Raw genomic sequence first — 19,094 nt, 5'->3', positions numbered from 1 at the left:
TTCCCAGGGTTCAAGATACAAGCTCATTTATGATGGAATGTATCATTTCGATATACCAAAAACAAGACAGTATGATACTGGAAAAATTGAAGTGATCGCTAGAAGTTCCGCAGGTGAAGCTTTAGCTACGACCGAATTGAAAGTTATTCCGAGACACGATGACTATCGAGGTGTTCTAAAGAACGCGCCAAGACGTAAGTACTTATTATATTTACGTATTACAGTATTGGATATCGCAAATATTAAGAATATTTTTAAAAAGTCATTGCTAAATGATAGGAGTTAGAATTAAGATAAATAGCTTCAAAATATATGCTGCATTAACACACGTCACCTACTCAAGCACACACCAACATACCGCTTAAGCACAAATAAATCCCTTTGCATCCTTAATCCTTCCTTCCAACTACTGGTATGGATATAAATAAGACCAAGCTGCTAAATCACCTGCTTCTACCGGCTTCTACCGGCTTAGCATCGGATTCTTGCCGAGGTATGTTTTGAATTTATATAAGTTAAGATAAATATGATAAATTTTATTAACATATTTTATTGATCCTGTAAACAGCTTGGTATGATGAAACAACACAGTATCAGCGATCTGAAACTGAATTAGAAAAAACATTTGAAGAAAGGCAAGTTATGCAACGCCAGGGCGTTATTGATCATAGACCTGAATTGAAGCCAAAAATTATTAGAGAACCCGAAACAGAATGGCAGCAATCTGTAAAAAAGAAGAAAAGCGAGGAATATTATAATAAACTCCAGGAACTGGAAAATGAACAAGTGGTGAAAGAAAGTAGACTAAGGGAATCTACACACCAATACGCTATTCCTGGTGAAAAGGTGACAAGCAGCTCCGTGGCTAAAAGTATGGCTCAGAGATATGAAGATAGTTTGTAAGTATTACCACTATAGTTAAAATAAACCTTATTTATTTAGTACATTTTTCTAATTAAATAATATTTTCTTCAGGGAACAAACAGAAGAGATCACAGAAAAGCAAGTTCAGAAGAAGGTAAAGCCCAGGATCCCGGATCCATTGGAGTCTACTGTACATGGGAAAGAGGTTCATGTCGCCAAACAGAAGCAAATTCAGAAGGAGGTTGTAGGAGATACAGAAATCACCCGTAAAATTACATCGACGGAGACTACTGAAGTTGAACATAAAGCGCAAACTCAGGAGAGAGTTGTCGAAGGCCACGTCAAACCAAGCAACCCTCCAGTATTTACAAAAAAGATGCAGCCCTGTCGTGTGTTTGAACACGAACAAGCGAGATTTGAGGTCGAATTTGATGGAGATCCATTGCCAGTAATAAAATGGTATCGTGAAAATTTCCCGATTAAAAATTCACCAGATTTTCAAATACACACTTTTAGCACAAAATCGATCCTTATAATAAGACAAGTATTTGTTGAAGACTCAGCAGTATTTGCCGCTGTAGCTGAAAACAGGGGTGGTACTGCTAAGTGTAGTGCTAATCTCGTTGTAGAAGAGCGCAAACGTCAAGGAAGGGGTGGTGTTATTCCACCAAGTTTTACATTAACTGCGCAAAATGTTAACGTAACTGCTAGCCAACTAGTACGATTTGATACCAAAGTGACAGGCACAAAGCCTATTGACGTCTATTGGCTTAAAAATGGTAAAAAAGTACAGCCCGATATAAGAAACAAGATTCTAGAAGAAGATGGCACATATACTCTACTTATACTGGAAGCTTATCCACAAGATTCAGGCAAATATGAATGTGTTGCAATCAATAGTGCTGGTGAAGCCAGGTGTGACGCTGAATGTGTTGTTAGTGCCCCGGCGACTAAGGAAAAGCCCAAGCCGCAAACGAAAGCTGCTAATGCGCCTCCAGAGATTATGGAACCTCTCAAGGATAAAATAGTGACTGAAGGTCAAGCTATTGAATTTGGTTGTAAAATAACAGGAAAACCAACTCCTACAGTACAATGGTATAAAGGTGACAAATTAATCAAGCCTTCAAAATACTTCCAAATGTCTAGAACAGCTGATGACTATACTTTGCGCATTTCTGAAGCTTTTCCAGAGGACGAAGGGGACTATAAATGCGTCGCTTTCAACTCAGCTGGCCGTGTAACTGTTTCTGCAAAATTGAAAGTTACACAACCAGATCACACGGAAAATTTGCCAAATCTGACATCTCTGCGTGATATTGTAGTATATGAAGGCCAACCTGCACAGTTCAAAACTCAGATAACCAGCAAAGTAAAACCTACCATACAATGGCTTCGAGAAGGCGCTCTCATCCCTGAAACTCCTGATTTCCAAGTAAGTTTTCATTACTCGTACTATAAGTGTAATATAAAAATTAGATAAATGCGGATTTTTTTAGTACAGAAAAAATAATTTCGAAAACATACAACGAAACAATCGGTACAAATTATGTTTCAAACTATTGATTGCAAAAAGCCCAATTAGATATACAAGTAAGAACGTAGCTCAAAATGTTTCTTACTCACACATTATGAACAACTTGCAAAAGGCACATGACGTTAATTTAACAATGTTAATTGAAATGTCTACATACATTTTCTGTGTTTTGTTGGATGTTGAATAACGACTTTACCTAATAAAACTATATTTCTATACCTTATTAATGTACTTACAATATATTGATATTATTTTCCAGATGATCTACGAAGGTAACAACGCCGTATTGCTCATCGGCAACACGTACGAAGAAGATACCGGCACTTTCACCTGTCGCGCGACCACAGCCGCCGGCCAGGTCGAGACCTCGGCAAAACTAGTCGTCAAAAGTAAGACATAGACACAGGCAGCGAGCTCGCGTCGCGCACTTTTAATCCATTAATGTAGTGTTTCTTTGTTTCATCTCTATACCTCAATGAGATCGGGTGAAAACTACTACGTTAAATATTTTAAAGTTGACAAGCGAATACAAATATCTCAGAAGGCTTCACACTATCGTAGCGGTTCCCGCAGTAACGATTCCGCCCGCTTCCTAGAAACCTCGCGTGACAAGTCATGATGTTATGGCCCATAGACTGCAATAATTATCACAATCACATTGTACAAATGAACGTCCTTATCTCCATAATAAACAATTTCGCGCGTATGTACAGTCGACCGCTATGCGCGCATTGTCTAACATAATTTGCAAGTGAACTCTATTGTAAACTTAACTCCGTAGTATAATTTGCGCGAACTTCTGCATCTAACAATGCTGTAAATTATAAGCTTTTTGTGTAAATAGTCTAGTCCATCCACGAGCCAGGCGACAACTGGAGGTCTGCGAGGAACGAGCGACGAGCTTCTGTACATTTGGACACACGTAACATGTGATTAACATGAACACGACTATACTCTACGATGGTTTTGTTTTGCTTTTACCGCTACGATGTATGCTAAATATATCTCAAATTGATATATTACTGTGAAGTAGAACACATCACTTGATATACAAGACGCGTCTTTTGGCGAATCGTCAAATGTAATTTTCACCCAATACTCTTCTATAATATTAAAAGCCTGCGCTCAGTTTATTAAACAATTTGCCTCATTAACAAAAATATAATAAAAACTACATTATGCTTTTTGTGTTTCATTGAGATTTGATGGTAAAGTTTATGCAAAAGATCTCAATGATTTGTATTATTCGTTAAATCAGCTTTTATTTTAAGTAAAGTTTACCAAGGTCCGTGAAACTGGGACTTGAATTATCATCCTGTGGTCTCATCTTCAAATAAATGTTACTTAGCTACATATATTTATCACGATCTGAATGTTGACCGCACATAATCACCACCGATGTAATATAGTCAAGTCCTCGCTTCAAACTTAACCTTTAGCATGAATCACTGTTTGTCTTATCTAGTATAGAATGTTGTCGAAAAGGAATCGTGGTGTCTAATTAAGTGCACGTAGACCACGGTGTGTTGTACGCCGCCGTCTACTAATATCATTTAACAGCTACGACTAACTTTGTCATGCTATATCGTATTCATTAAAGTACATTGATTCACGCCGTCGAGGTAAGCTCTGCGTTGGTAGGTGCCGCAGGCTCCGGGTGGGTCGTACTCGCGAAGCGCAAAGTTAATCGTGGTTGTATTACGAGATGAGTATCTCTTCCCGCTGTCAACTCCCCTACGACAAAGAAACAATGTGTTAGTCGCGCCTTTAGTGGCGATGCATTACAATTAAAGTACGCACGCATTACTTGCCTTGCCAGTTTCTATGTTTTGATAAACACTGCCGATGTTGATGATCTAATGTTTTCTGCAAGTACAAATCCGAATTGAATGAGATTTTATAGTTTAACGTTACAGTGATCTTTAACTTAGTTTGTTTTAAGTGCACGATATTGTTAAAATAAATTGTGTTGTATGTTTCACCTAATTGTATTAAGTTATTAGGCGTGACAGTATTTTATCACGTAATTTTTCTACCTATCCATTTATTTATGACGTAAAATTTGTATGTTACCTTAATGTGAAAACTGTTTAATAAACGCTATAAATTAATAATCATTTCGCATTATTCTACACACACAAGAAAATATGTTAAAATAAATCATCCCGAGTGAGCATACGTATTAGAACTACGTAAAACAATGGGGTACGAAATTCCGTCAACATTACCCACATAGTATTTTAGAGATCCACACACTGCACTTACACGTAGTGTCTTCACTGTCCATCAAATTCTGGAATCTCAATCAGACCTACTGAAATATCAATGAGAGTCCTAATTATGCACCGAGTTTTACTATTTGCATGATCTCTTTGATGGATAGAGAGGCTACTATAGATGCTTATTATCATCGACTGGCATACCTCTATCTAAACCTCTACTCTACTCATGCCATGGAGAACTTAGACTTAATAAACCATAGTTTTCTATGCTACTGTTGTAACTAAACAGTTAATTAACTTAATCTAATATGGTTTTCTTGTTATACTTTGCCAGTTAACTAATTTTATATTGGTTTATATTATTTAATCGTTTGATATATCTACAATAGCTCAAAGAAAAATTAAACAAAATCTTCAAAATTAATAAAGCTTAATACATTCAGGTCTGTTATTTAAGTAAGTAGAGTTAATATAAAATAAAAGAAATGTCAAGTACGGAAATAAATAAGTACCTATGATGTAAGGAAACAGTGCAATACACAATCTCCTAAGATATAATCTGTGTCTAGCTACCTTTTGCATCATAATACGTAATAGGATTCATAATAATATATTACAATAAAAAACGACGTAATTTGAAGCACTAATAATAATTTAACACAAACAATATTCCCAGCCGCTAAAATAAGGAGGAATTTCCCGCCTTGAATAGTGTCTTTTTAATTCGAAGTTGCTATTTTAGTTACATTGAAATATAATATCAATATTTGTTTGCAAGGATGCCAGGATGTTAGAGGAGTGCGTTTAATTTCTTGTGTATTTCTTGTATAAATGTGTTCCATATTGTACAACACACTACTCATAACTTTGCAACAGCAATCAGAAAGTCGCGATTGGGAGAATCACATATACAGGAACACTAACAGTTTGGAATTAGATTTATATCGATTGATATCGATAATATTTCATTAATTTAAATATGCACCGATTTGATGAAATGATGTTATTGGGAATGGTCGAATGTTTTAATTGCTAAATAGTTGCTGAGTAGTATCCCTTAAAATCGATACAAAACGTAGCTAGACTCTTAAAAGCGACACAGAAACTTTAATTGTAAAGCCTATTCGAGTAAGTAGGCTTTATTACACACAGTGATGCATACAACCCCCTATATCATAAATGAGTAATTACAACCTATTAAGTAATTACAAATGCGAAAAATTACAAAGAATAACAATAAAACACGATATAAAGGTATTTAGGTATCAGTCAAATTCCTGCATGGTTACAAGTAAAAGGTAAGAATCATACATGGTTACAAGTAAAAGGTAAAAATAACGTAACGCAGGAACACGTAATACATTAATGGCTTAAGAAATCTCTATTCGTTCCAAAGCAAATAATTTATAATTTTGTTGTTTTATAGACTCTTTGGTAAAGTCAGCGTTAACGGCTATTTCGATTACCTCATAGAAGAGTTTATATGCACACTTTAAAGCTAAGGTTGGTTGGCGTAATATCGAAACTCAGTTGTAATCCAGTGAATCAAATTACAGGCTAATTGAGTCTTTTTGAAATCGATAAGCACGAAGATGACAATGGTTGCCGAAATTCGAAATTATGAAATCAATTATTACAAATGAAAATTTCAGGATTTTTAATTGTTACAATTAAATCTAGCTCGCAAAATCGGTTGACAAATCAATTTAAATACTGTTTTAACTGTTTTGCCTTAGCCTATATGTGAATAGGTATTATATATGGATAAAATTAGCCCGCAATTTCTAGCTCACTATTTTATCACAACTTGGGTCAAGAATAGTAAAAAAAGGCAAATCATAAACAGAATTTTAATACACACCATTTACTCAACGAGCCACACGTTTCCTTATTAAATTGTTAATGTTGAAAACAATTGAACATAAGTAATGAAGAAAACAAAGACGGCGTCCACTTTAATTCTACATACGCATCAATGTGACTTCTTTATCTTAACGATAATGAACGTCGGTAAGTACAATTAAACTTTTTTATTAGAGAATTCAAACGTTATATATCATAGGGTTTTATTAACTGTAGCACAGGGTTAAAGGATCAAAAACATGTACTGGTTTACTCATTATTGATTTTAACTACAATCAAATTTGTTTCGCATAAGTATCGTACAATAAATAGTGCCTGAAAAGGTTCATTAGATTAAATCCAATTAGAACGTAATTTATGAATATTTTTCTCATCTAATACTCGATTATCAGTAGATAATCCATAAAAAAAAGAGTTTCGAGAGTAAATCTCGAATAAACTTATTAACTACATAGTTGAACGTAAAGCATCCTGCAGGCATAGGTTAGTAAAGATTACTCACACCTAACAAGAAAATGTACCCAGTTTTGAGAATTGAAATAGTTGCGTAAAAAAGTTTTGCCACGTCTCCGTGCTAAAATGTCCCTAAAATATTTGAAATAATTATTTATTTAATATGTAAATTATGCAGTATTAGTTATTTATTAGTAAATTTTCTCTAAAAATGTTTTTATTTGACAAGAATTCAAAAAAAGAACTTACAAATAAGCCGGTTGTGGATTCCTTCAATTTCAAGGCGGCAAAGTATCTTTACTAATCTATGCCTGCAGGTTACAAAGTACTTTTCTAAAACGGGAGGTGACGTGTTTTCATTTGAATTATAACGGTAGGTATCATAGATTAGTAAAGATTACTCACTCCTAACAAGAAAATGTACCCAGTTTTGAGAATTGAAATGGTTGCGTAAAAAAGTTTTGCCACGTCTTCGTTCTAAAATGTCCCTAAAATATTTGAAATAATTATTTATTTATTACGTAAATTACGTTATTATTACGAAAATTAGTTATTTATTCGCAAATCTTCTCTAAAAATGATTTTATTTGTCAAGGATTCAAAAAAAGAACTTACTAAAATAAGCTGTTTGTGGCTTCATTCAATTTCAAGGCGGCGGCAATTTTACGTCAATATTTTTTCCGGACTACTGGACTTATAGACTTCGAATTGGTAACTATGCCATATACATTTCTATATAGAGACAATAGATGTTAAAAATGTACGCCAACGCTTAAATTTCTATTCTAGCCCATCCCGTTATTAGATACTAGTGGTAGGTAGGTAAGTATATAATTTCTACAGACAATCTCGCATTTTGTAATATTTAAGTATGCTAATAATATATATGTACGAGTAGGTATATCGGAAATGTATTGAAATGCGTTCAATACTGTTTCATTTAAATAACCTATACCAGGGCTCACAATATAGTATATAGTCTTTCCCAAATGAATCGACTTATACAGTAAACAAATATGGCGCTCTCATGTCATGACACAAAGACATTTAAGGTATGGACATCGTCTCAATGGACTGAAGAATTGGTTTTAATTATGAAAAAACATTTAATTGAAATTCAACGTATCTACTACATATTTTGATAAAATATATCTTTTGAAAGAAATTAATAATGTATATCTTGGAATCGAGGAAACATCCATATCAATTCCAATTTTAATAATTAGTTAAATATTTTATTTTTTCAATTTAAGTACAATTATTTCGATGAAAAAAATGTCGGAAAAAGCTGCGAGCTGTGCAACCCTATCGCCATCTAATGCGCCTATTGAGTCATTCGCAACGTCGGTTTTTAGGTTTTAAATATAGATTACTAAAGATTACTCACTCCTAATAAGAAACTGTAAGCAGTTTTTACAATTGAAAATGTCACTGTCATGTATTTTCGTGTTTGAAAAAAACAAGTTCTTAAATTGCGAAAAATGTGTGAAAATTAAAAAACTTTCCAACTGCCATACCTTACCTTACAGGGAATGACTAATATTCAAATTATAACATTTAATTAACGGTGACCATAACCGTGATGCAACGTTTAATGGATTTGGTACATTTAAAATGTTTGATATATTGATGATATTTGTATAACTACATATATGCTGTTAAGAAATTAACAGCAATACAAGTACCTATTACAATTTATTTAAACATATTTTGATTGACGAAGAGGTAAGCTCTTAATAGTCAGACCGAATAACTCGATGTATTCCGTGTATAATTTAATAAATAATCGAATATAATAATAATAATAAATGTATAAGTAAGTAGGTAATTAATATCTGTTTGTTTACAAAATAAGTAAATTCATTTGGGATGGATTATACTAGCTCACACGTAGCGATTTATACTTTTATTACGCGACGGAATAGCTTTTATTTGTTTTAAGAATAAGAACAAGCGTAGAATATGAAAATGTAAATAAAATATTGTCAATTTTTGTTTATCGTCGACCATAGTAGGGGAGCCCAATAGGGTATTACGGGAATTACTCGAGCGCGGCAGATTAAGATATGGTAAGTTAATTGAATGCCAAAAATAGTAAATGCATAATGGGCATGGTGACAAATGTATGTAAGGTCCCCTTCTATAATGTAGGTACATGTCTACTGATTCCAAAAATCGTATTATTTCGGCAATAAATTCAGTATTAACGGAAATATTAGCATTATTAAAACAAATTTTGAATTAAGCGCGAAAACGCTCATGGGTGTGATAGCGTCCGCGAGTGACGTCACGCTTCAATATCCCATAGAAAAGTTCAAGCAATACGGTGTCACGCCAAAAAAATTACGTCATTTCGCCCCGATTAGCGTTTTAGACAAAATGGCCGACTGCATTATTTTATACTTTTATTTTATTGAAAATATAATGAATCCTAAAGTTTTTATTAAAACTGGGCTATTTTTGAGAATGCTTTCAACATATTGTTTTTAAGTTAATTATTTATTCTTCGATATTTCAATACTGTCATCATGCCCATTATCTGACGATTTGAGCGTGAGGCTAGGGAGTATAGTATAGGGTCACATATTTGCAAAAAATGTTTACCTTGACATCGAGTGCGGACATTTTTTTTAATATAAAGGAAATAATGCTAAAAACCTCAAATATAATTTGCCAATTCCCACATGTCGATGTAGTGAAAAAATATTCATTCGGTAATGACGAGACAAGACACGATAAGACAAACTAAAGTGCATCATTTTAGGAAAATACATTATTTTTCGTAAATCGTCAGATCAAGAGTTATAATAACTAAAACAGTAAGCTCTATGGGCCTGTATAATAAACTGACGCGCTTGAGTATGTCTAGATAGCGTCTTCTTTTTTCAAAGTGTCAGTGTGAGCTTTCGTCAGGCAATCGTTAGTCTTTCGAATGGGAGTTTCGTTTAGGGTCACTAAATATCCCCTCTGAAAATCAAATACGCTGGGGTACATTTTTTCACCATTTTTAACTCTCTCATACAGTTGTGCCCCCACGTAAACCGGCAGAATAACATGTTTCCGGCATCAGAGTCATGTGGACTATATACACTATCTACCGCGCTCAAGTATTTCCATCTCACTCTTTATTTTACATTTTTGAAAACCTTTAGAAGCTCTCCACACCGCTGAAACGAAAATATAACAATAGTTTTAAATTGGCTGCAGCGATCAATTAATTTTGAACCCTAAATGAAATAATAAGAGAAAAAATATGGGTTATATATTTAATACCTATTAACATTTTAGAATTTCCTTGTTAGGGGCCATCCATTAATCACGTGATGTTTTTTTTGGCATTTTTCGGACCACGGATTAGCAAGACTTTCTTCAACACCAATAACTGGATAAGCATCTTGCAAGAAAAAAATAAATACATGTAACGCCGCTTTTCGGTTGAGTATCGCGCGCTTGCCAAAAAAATAAGTACACGTGATATATTACTTTACCAACCCTTGTGATATTTCGTGATTTTTTATGGACTCACTATCGAGCCTCACATGATTATTGGACAGCCCCTTAAAGCAAAAGTGTTAAGATCCATTAGTGGTCATGTCTCAGTCGTACGCCAGCTCTTATTCATGATTAAGCAATGCTTTTTTAAACCATTCGTGGCAGAAGTTTTTGTATTTAACGGAATTTATATCTTGCCAATTTTTAAGCTTATGTGTCAAAAAATATGGTGTAAATACAGAAATGAAACCGAATACGAAAATAAACAGTTAATTGAATCTATAAGTACGAGTAGATGTATTTTAAAATATGATGATAATTAAGTATATATTTTTAAATTATTTAATTAATTTACATGATTATTAGTGTAAAAAATATCCATACAACCTTATTATCTTCATAGGTTTGGAATTTAAAAGATTCCTCCTAGTGCCTTTGTACGACTATTTAAGGCATATGAACTTCTTTTTACAGTTCTCATTTCTATTTCTTGTTTGATCTATGACATATATATATCAGTCCGGAATTAGTCAAGATAATATTTCATAGGCATAGGTGACATTAAGCCGAATAGGTGACATACAGACGAATATAGTAGTTAGTTTAGATATTATTAAGCTGGAAATAATTATTTGCAAAATGATATTGTTTTAAAATCACATTATGTCGATAAATCAATTTGGAAACTAGTTAGTGAGGAAAGTTTTCCTATTTTGGGAAAATGCGCTCTAAAAATATTTTCATGCTGTGGAACTACTTACTTATAATTGTGAAGCCCATTTATCAAATATGACATATTTAAAAAGTAAATATCGATCACAGCTTCCGTATATGATCGATTATCGATCGATTATATGATCGATAAAATAATTTTATATAAAAAATATGTCATTGCTCTTGCCACCATCTTTAATATACTTACAAACATTCTTCTGTATTTATTTAAGATTAATTATAACCTTGTTTTATAATTATAAATTATAAATGTAATACATAAACATGTTTTATAAATATGAATATTATTTTTATATATTTTTAAGGTAAAAAAATAGTTGGCGCCCGCCATGAAACTTTAATTTAGTATTTCAATCTTTAGATTAAAAACGTTACCGACCTCTGGTTTAAAGCATAATCTACTAGGGTCAAACATACCTATTTAATAGGTGGTTGATAGAGGTGCGCAAAATATATCACTAAAGTGAAAAGAGATGTATCTTTTGAAATCAGTGATATATATCACTCTTTTAGCTCAGTAGCTGTTTTGACAACATTTTTGATTCCTATAATTAATACAAAACTGGGAAGAAATTATACATGAATGTCACAGCCAACACTATTTGTATATCCCTGTTTTCATATTCTTAGCAAAGAAAAAAGATTTTAATTTAGTGTTTAATACGTAATGCATTTGACTCAAATCAGACTCTCTCAGTCAGTCGCTCATTTGACTCATCACTCACTCGCGAGCGAGTATAACACTGTTGAGTTGAAGAAGATCTTATATCGGAGTTGATGAGTCTTGATAATTGATGAGCTCTTTGGTGAAGATCTTTTATATCACTCACTCGCGAGGTACTCAATTCTAGTGGTTGACCAATTTGATGCTCTGATGAACAGTTCACAACCTAAACAAGTAGAAAGTAGCATTAATGAGAGGAGGTTTACTAAGTCTATATAGTATAGGGTGGATTTGCAAAGACTATGGCGAATATAGCATAATCAATTTGTATCGCCTGATTATAATATATTATAGGTACATTTCTATACATACACTTATCAACTTATTAACAACGTTGCTGACATAAAATTCCTATAAAGACACGGAATAACGACAGTAACGTGTACAATTCATACCTGTAGCACTACCATGAGTTTACAAAAGTATTACTCGCTAGCGACTGCGTAAAATAAATGTATGAAAAATTGTACAGCGCCTCTGGTGGTTACTCGTAGAACTAAATTCCGTAGTGTGAGCCACACGTAACGTAAAAAACCTATCGAAATCAAATCGCTAGCGAATGTCATTATGATCTATTGCCATACAAATTCGGTCCCATGAGTCATTAATTTGACAGACGTTGTCAAGAAATACCGTAACGATAGTAGTTATGTTATTCACTAGCAAAATGACAATAGTTTTCTATTTACAATTTCTATAGTGGCGTTTCTATGCCAACTCATGGTAGTGCTACTGTTTCTATTGATTGTATTCATAAGCTATAAAAAGAAATATTTTCTCCCATTTTCCTCCGCTTCTCTTTGTATTCTCGTTTAAGGGGATTTATCACATCCTTAAAATCAGATATTATACCGCAAACTTTCAGTGTAGCACACAATACTTTTCGTGTTTAGACTTGTTAGATTTATTTCGACAAGTATAATTAATTTATAACTTCTAAATCAACCTTCCCGTGAAGAATATTTTTAAGATTTACCTACAGTAGGTTCTTTTATTTGGTAATAATATTATACCTTAGTATAACAGAAAATAAAATAAACCTTATTGACTTACCTACGAAAACCCAGATACATACATTATAGGTACATTTCAAATACATGACGTACATTTTACAAAACATTACTTTTTTATTCTAATTTGCCCTTTAAAAGTAAGACAATATCGCCAGCATGCCAGAGTAGCGGATTCCGTAGGAGTCGTTGTACATATACTTCCAATTTGGCGACGTTGACAAACTATCTTTTAGTACTGTCAAACTTTTCGTACGCTACAACATTTATTGTTTGGATACTGGTTTCGACATCGTCATAGCATCCCGTTAAATAGGGTTCTGGGAAAATCAGCAAATCGGGGACGCCTACTTATTTAACTTAACTCTTGTATTTTAATTATTTGTTGCTACATTCTCTGGAAATTTTCTTTGTCTATATATTACATTTCATGGGATACAGCAATGATAGACAGCGGCTGAATAGAGTACCGTTTTTTACACTTATGGTACGGAACCCTAAAAACGCATCCACCAAGCCATGGATTGGGGATACTATTTTTTGAAGAATACGTACAAGAATTTATATTTATTACAGTTACATATATTTCTATGTTGTTATAATTGATCGAAATAATGTGAACATGAAAAAAAATGTTTACTAAAATCTAAGAGTTCTGGTATATGTAGAGACTAGTGAGTCTATTATAAACCGACCCAGCGTCAATGCTAACCACTCGGTCAAGGCTTCACTGCAACAAGGGACAGCTTAATACATACATACATACATCAGCGGAGCGACGAGCTTATAATAGGTATTTACCTATAAAGTTAGCTTTTTACAATACCAGCCATTTGATATGTGATTCTAAATTTATCTATGACTGTTATATAATCTAAATATCTTCTAAATTTTACTGATTCATTAATCCAGTTATTTGTTAGTTGATTAATGTTTTGTTTCCACTGCCTTTGTATCCTTTTCATCAGTATGGACACCATAAAAATACCAGTAATTATGAAATACGAGATCCTTCGAGCTTCCATTGCGGAATAGACGTTTCGCAATGTAATAGACGCGCATGGAGTAAACATTACAAATTAACGTTAATGTTTTTGACGCTTCTTACATGAAAAATTTAATCTGAAGAATGAAATTCGAGGTCGCCCGCATACTAAACTCAACAACGACGAATTAAAGGTGATTGTGGAAGCTGACAGCACTAAATCTTGCGCTAAGATAGCAGCCACTTTCGATGTTTGCATTAAAATAATATTGATCCATTTGCGTGAAATTGGTAAGTGGTTGCCGCACAAACTGAACGAACGCCTTGTGTTAACTAACCAATTCATTAATGAAGGGGGTTTGAATTGAACCACATTGTCACTTTGTATGAGAAATGGATGCATTTGGACGATCGTAACACATGTTGGTTGTAACATGATGATACATGTTGGTTGGACACTGGTGCTGAGCCTAGGCAATGCCTCAATCGAAAACTTACCGCTAAAAAAGTAATGGTCACTGTTTAGTAGTGTAGTGCCGGTGTTGTTTATCACAAGTTCTTACCAAACGGCGCACACACGATCATTACAGCACATGTGTACTGTGAGGAGACAGACACAATAAGGAGAAACTTGCAAATCTCCGGTCAGCTTTGGTTAATCTCTCGTCCCCACTGTTCCTGCACAACAAAAATTGCATATACTAGACGCAGTATAAAATATCTTTGAAGTTTATTTCCTCTCGTACTCCTCACTTTTTTTTTAAGAACGGCGTTGATAAATTTCTACAGCGCTGAAAAAGATGCGTCGATAGCATGGATGCATACGTTCATCAACAGAAATATCAAATAAAATTTAAACAATAACCTATATGGATGTTCAAACTTATCGAGATTAAAATAACGCCGCCTCTAGACTCTAGCTTCCCTATATAGTCCGTGACATAATTAACGCGCTGCTCGCAAAAATAGCTTGTGGCTTAACCGAAGTCTGTGGCCTAGCGGTTAAGGGGCTGTTAGACATTGGATACTTACAGTGATTTTGAATTTATCCTATTTGACCAATATGAAAGCAGTGATAGCCTAGTGGTTAAGAAACTCGGCCTCTCGATCGAGGGGTCCGAGGTTCAAATCCCAGGCACGCACCTCTTATTTTTCAAAGTAATGTCCGTATTAGAAATCGATTATCACTTGCTAAAACGGTGAAGGAAAACATCGTGAGGAAACCTGCATACCTGAGAGATTTATAAAAAAAAATCCCAAAGGTATGTGAAGTCTACCAATACGCACTTGGCCAGCGCGGTGGACTATGGCCTAATCCTTCTCATTATGAGAGGAGACCCGTGCCCAGTAGTGGGACAGTAATGGGTTGTTGGTGATGATGATGTTGTTGATGACCAATTATGTTTAGTTTCTAAATATTTTGGCTAGCTTCGAGACATGCGCGGCTTTACAGCAGCCACGACCATGTTATTATTTAAATTTAGTTATTATGTAGGTCTAAGAGAAAGTGAATATAATCAATTAATAAACTGTTCAGAAAATAAAAACATACGGGACTCACCGCAACACATAATTTACTATCGAAATTAGCACCTTAATCAGAAGTAGATTAACCGCGTTTCACGAATGATACTGCTATAAAGTTGGGTATTTAAAATATTAAAAATACTAAACAAAATGTGAAAACTCTGATGAAAAAATTATAATAATCTGTTATAATAAGTATAGGCAAGTTTACAGAAAATACTATATATAGCCTGACAAATTTCTCTATGCGTGTGGAGGTTCGGAAACAACAATGACTAGTTATAGATCAATGGGAAACAATCATTAGTTACCACTTTCATGACAGATTTTTCAATATCCCTATGTAAAAGATCAAAGTCATTAACAAAATTACGGTCTTGAAAACTACACCTTACGTTATTCGTCAATAAAATGTTTATATATTAAATATTTTTTTCATATATTGAATATGAAAGTTTAAAGAAATCAGATATTTGATAAGAATGTGTCATCGTAAATCTAATAGGCCTATAAAAAACACTTTTATCTAATGATTTCTTCGGATGCTATGGCATATTTTTTCTGTTCTGAAATCAAACAACATGTTATGAGTAAGTTGGGTAACACTTGGTACGTGTTAAATGAATTTAATTTCTATCCACTAAACAGAACCTTACCGCAAATCATGGTGTATAAGCTCTTTAAGGGATGTTGAAGTCGGCAGAGTTAGAAGGTACCCATCTCTAGAATTCCGACTAAAGTATATTTTGCATCTCCATAGTGCATAGCCTAGTGATCGGCAAACTGGTCATCCAAAAAGGCCGAATATAAACAATACAAAATTGAAGTTTATCCAAAAATACGTAGACTTAAATGAGGAAGGGCAATCGCTATTTTAAGGGTTCCGTACACAAGGGTAGAAACGGAATGTAACAAATATAACACAGTAAATATGTATAAGTATGCATTATTTTCTCTATATATTAATACGTGAAGCGAAAACTTGGGACGAACATTACGCGGAGGGACGAGTATGAAATTTGCCACAGTTATAGTTAATATACCGAGGAAGAAGCAGAATGCTAATATATTTTTTTAATAATGCATAGAAAGTACATTAAATCAATAAAAAACACACACTACCACGCATTTGACACAAACACATACAATTCACAAACTATGTAATCATGTAATAGCAGGGGAGCCCACGATGCTATATGTGTACAACTCGAACGTCACTGGGACCTATACGATTGTGTAGATTAGATGTTAGAATGAAGAAAAGGTTATATGATATTTTTCGTTTCAGCGGGGGCTTTTCTTATTCTGATTTGAGAAAAGCATAGAGAATTTATAAAAGATAATGTATTTTCTTAAAAATTAGCCTTTTCATTTAGTTTCTGATACATCATTACTTCCCAGGGATTTATGCTTATCAGTGACACTATCACATAATACAGAGTGCATTTTTTTCAAAATGACTTTTTTTCATTGACGTTATTATATTTTATTATGAAAAAAACATTAACATTATAAACAACCGACATGGATGCAAATTAAGCGCAGGTACTTAGCTTACACTAACATACTTTTTTGTTTTTGGCAATACTTCCAATGCACTGTGATTACAGTAGATCTATTAGAGATTATTATAGAGATATACAGTGTAGGAATGTAAAGTATTTAGTTTCAATGTTGTTTTATTTATTTAATATGTGCAAATCATAGTAAATAGGACCTTGATAACACTGGGCGATCACTAGTATATATAATTCGCCAAGTACGAGTTGAACTCGGACATGGAGGCTTCCGTACCACCGAATGTTCATTGTTTTTTGCTTATTTTTATTATTTTCAACAATACTAAGTTATTTGAAACAACGCCAAGCTTAAATAACTACCGATACATACGCCGTATGTCACTATTTTCGGACAATTTATCTATCATCATAGATGGAGTTGGGGTGATGATGAACGATACGTAAAACGTTTAATAAAATTAAAATAACTATATTATAATATGTTATATTTGTGTATATTACAAATAAGAACAATAAAAAATCTTTTAATATAGTAATTTTAATTTTATTTGTTGTTCTTGCGTTGTTTCAAAGACTGAGTATTGTGACGACTATTGCTTTTAATTCCAAGTAATATTATTGTAGTATGAATTATAAACTTGGGATTCTAATTAAATTTTCGCATAGTCGCCATAAATATAAAAAAAAATAATGAACATTTCGACGGTCCCTACGTATAAAGCGACATGTCGAAAACGCAGGTTTACAGGAGAGCGTAATTAAGGTTCAAACCACTCTAGAAATAATTCTCTATACAATTCTGAGAATATTTTTTTTATAATGTTGTTATAGCTTTCAAAATTTTGTACTAGTATTTTTAAATATTGATTATTTTTAATATTTACCAGAAAAACAGACAGATGACTGTTTCTACGTGAAAACCCAAATAAAAGCATGTCAGACAAGTCTGAGATACAACTTTATACGTAGGAATCATGAAAACGGTATTGATATCTTACTCAGATTTTACATTAATGTCTTACTTTTGTAGGTTAGAAAAACAATAACATTTTTTTTGTGTACTTACTTATTATTTAAAGCGGAAAATATGCTTTTTAGACGTGATGTTAAGTTAGACATGACCGCGTTCATGCCGAGTGGCGCGCTTTTTAAGACATCGTACAAAGCGATGAGTAGGAGATATCCGCATGTACGACACCTATTTCCTGTAATTATTATTCTTGTTCTCTAATACGAATTGTAAATCTAGTAAAATACATCATATTTAAAGAAAAATCTTATATAGGCATAAGTGTATGGACAATCTAAAGTCGAATATGCAATAAAAAAAAATTGCAATTTTTGACATGTCGCTTTATACGAAGGGACCGTCGATTTGATGGTAAGGACGCCTCCGAAGTTCCACTCGTACTTGGCCAATTGTTTTTTAATCTAATGATATAATGTTAGTTTTTATCAAAACTGGCACCGTAACTTCTTTCAACATCGCATTCCTTCCACCTCAGGTAGGATTCTAATCCTATCTGGTGTTGATTACGGATGTCCATAAGCGGCATTAACCACTTACCGTTAGGTGCCCGGCATGCTAGTCTGCTACTCTTAGAACTTTTAAATTTGGTCCCGGTTTCAAATTTCGCAATAATTTAATACTAAACCCAAAACTGCACTTCAATGTCTTAGTAGCTTTGACATCTGTTAATTATTATTATTATTATTTTCATTCTGGTTTCAAAGGACTGAACGTACTCATAGTGTAATGTACCTACCTATTATATAGGTAGTGCTATATTGAGTATGCAAACGGACCTCGTTGCTGAGAAATTGCATGCATGTAAACGTTGATTTAGTTTTGGTTGCATTGTACTCCCGGTTAAAGTTTGCACAAAAGTTAACCATAACTTTGGCGAAAGCAATGGAATGTAACAATTTTGTGTTGCATCGTGTTACTTTAGCCAATGTCAAAGTTAACAAAGTAGCCAATGGAAAAGGGTATTTTCCTACTCTTTATGGGGGTATTATCCTTTTCGTTATGGTAATACCACTACTGCTATGATGTTATTACCGTGATTCATGTTACTGTCACTACAAATTTTAGTCCAAGTAAGGTCGTTAGACAAGTTATTAGAAACAATAGCTTTAATTGACAAAAATCCACCGGGTTACAT

At 33.6% G+C, this 19,094-nt stretch overlaps 1 protein-coding gene across 1 annotated transcript in view; it reads left to right on the top strand.

Annotated features, from left to right (window-relative positions):
- Nucleotides 1-4,512, top strand: part of Kettin (kettin protein) — a 29,663-nt gene extending 25,151 nt beyond the window's left edge. The window contains exons 18-21 of the mRNA XM_073074622.1: nucleotides 8-194; nucleotides 569-899; nucleotides 976-2,296; nucleotides 2,658-4,512. Coding sequence (XP_072930723.1) covers nucleotides 8-194; nucleotides 569-899; nucleotides 976-2,296; nucleotides 2,658-2,798 — 1,980 coding nt within the window. The 3' untranslated portion in view covers nucleotides 2,799-4,512. The remainder of the gene's footprint in view (nucleotides 1-7; nucleotides 195-568; nucleotides 900-975; nucleotides 2,297-2,657) is intronic.
- Nucleotides 4,513-19,094: the final 14,582 nt, after the last annotated feature.

This window comes from Epargyreus clarus, unplaced genomic scaffold (genome assembly GCF_041222505.1).
Source record: "Epargyreus clarus isolate Ecla_fem2 unplaced genomic scaffold, WU_Ecla_fem_2.2 ptg000007l, whole genome shotgun sequence".
Taxonomy (NCBI): domain Eukaryota; kingdom Metazoa; phylum Arthropoda; class Insecta; order Lepidoptera; family Hesperiidae; genus Epargyreus; species Epargyreus clarus.
This window is presented reverse-complemented; position numbering and strand designations above follow the sequence as displayed.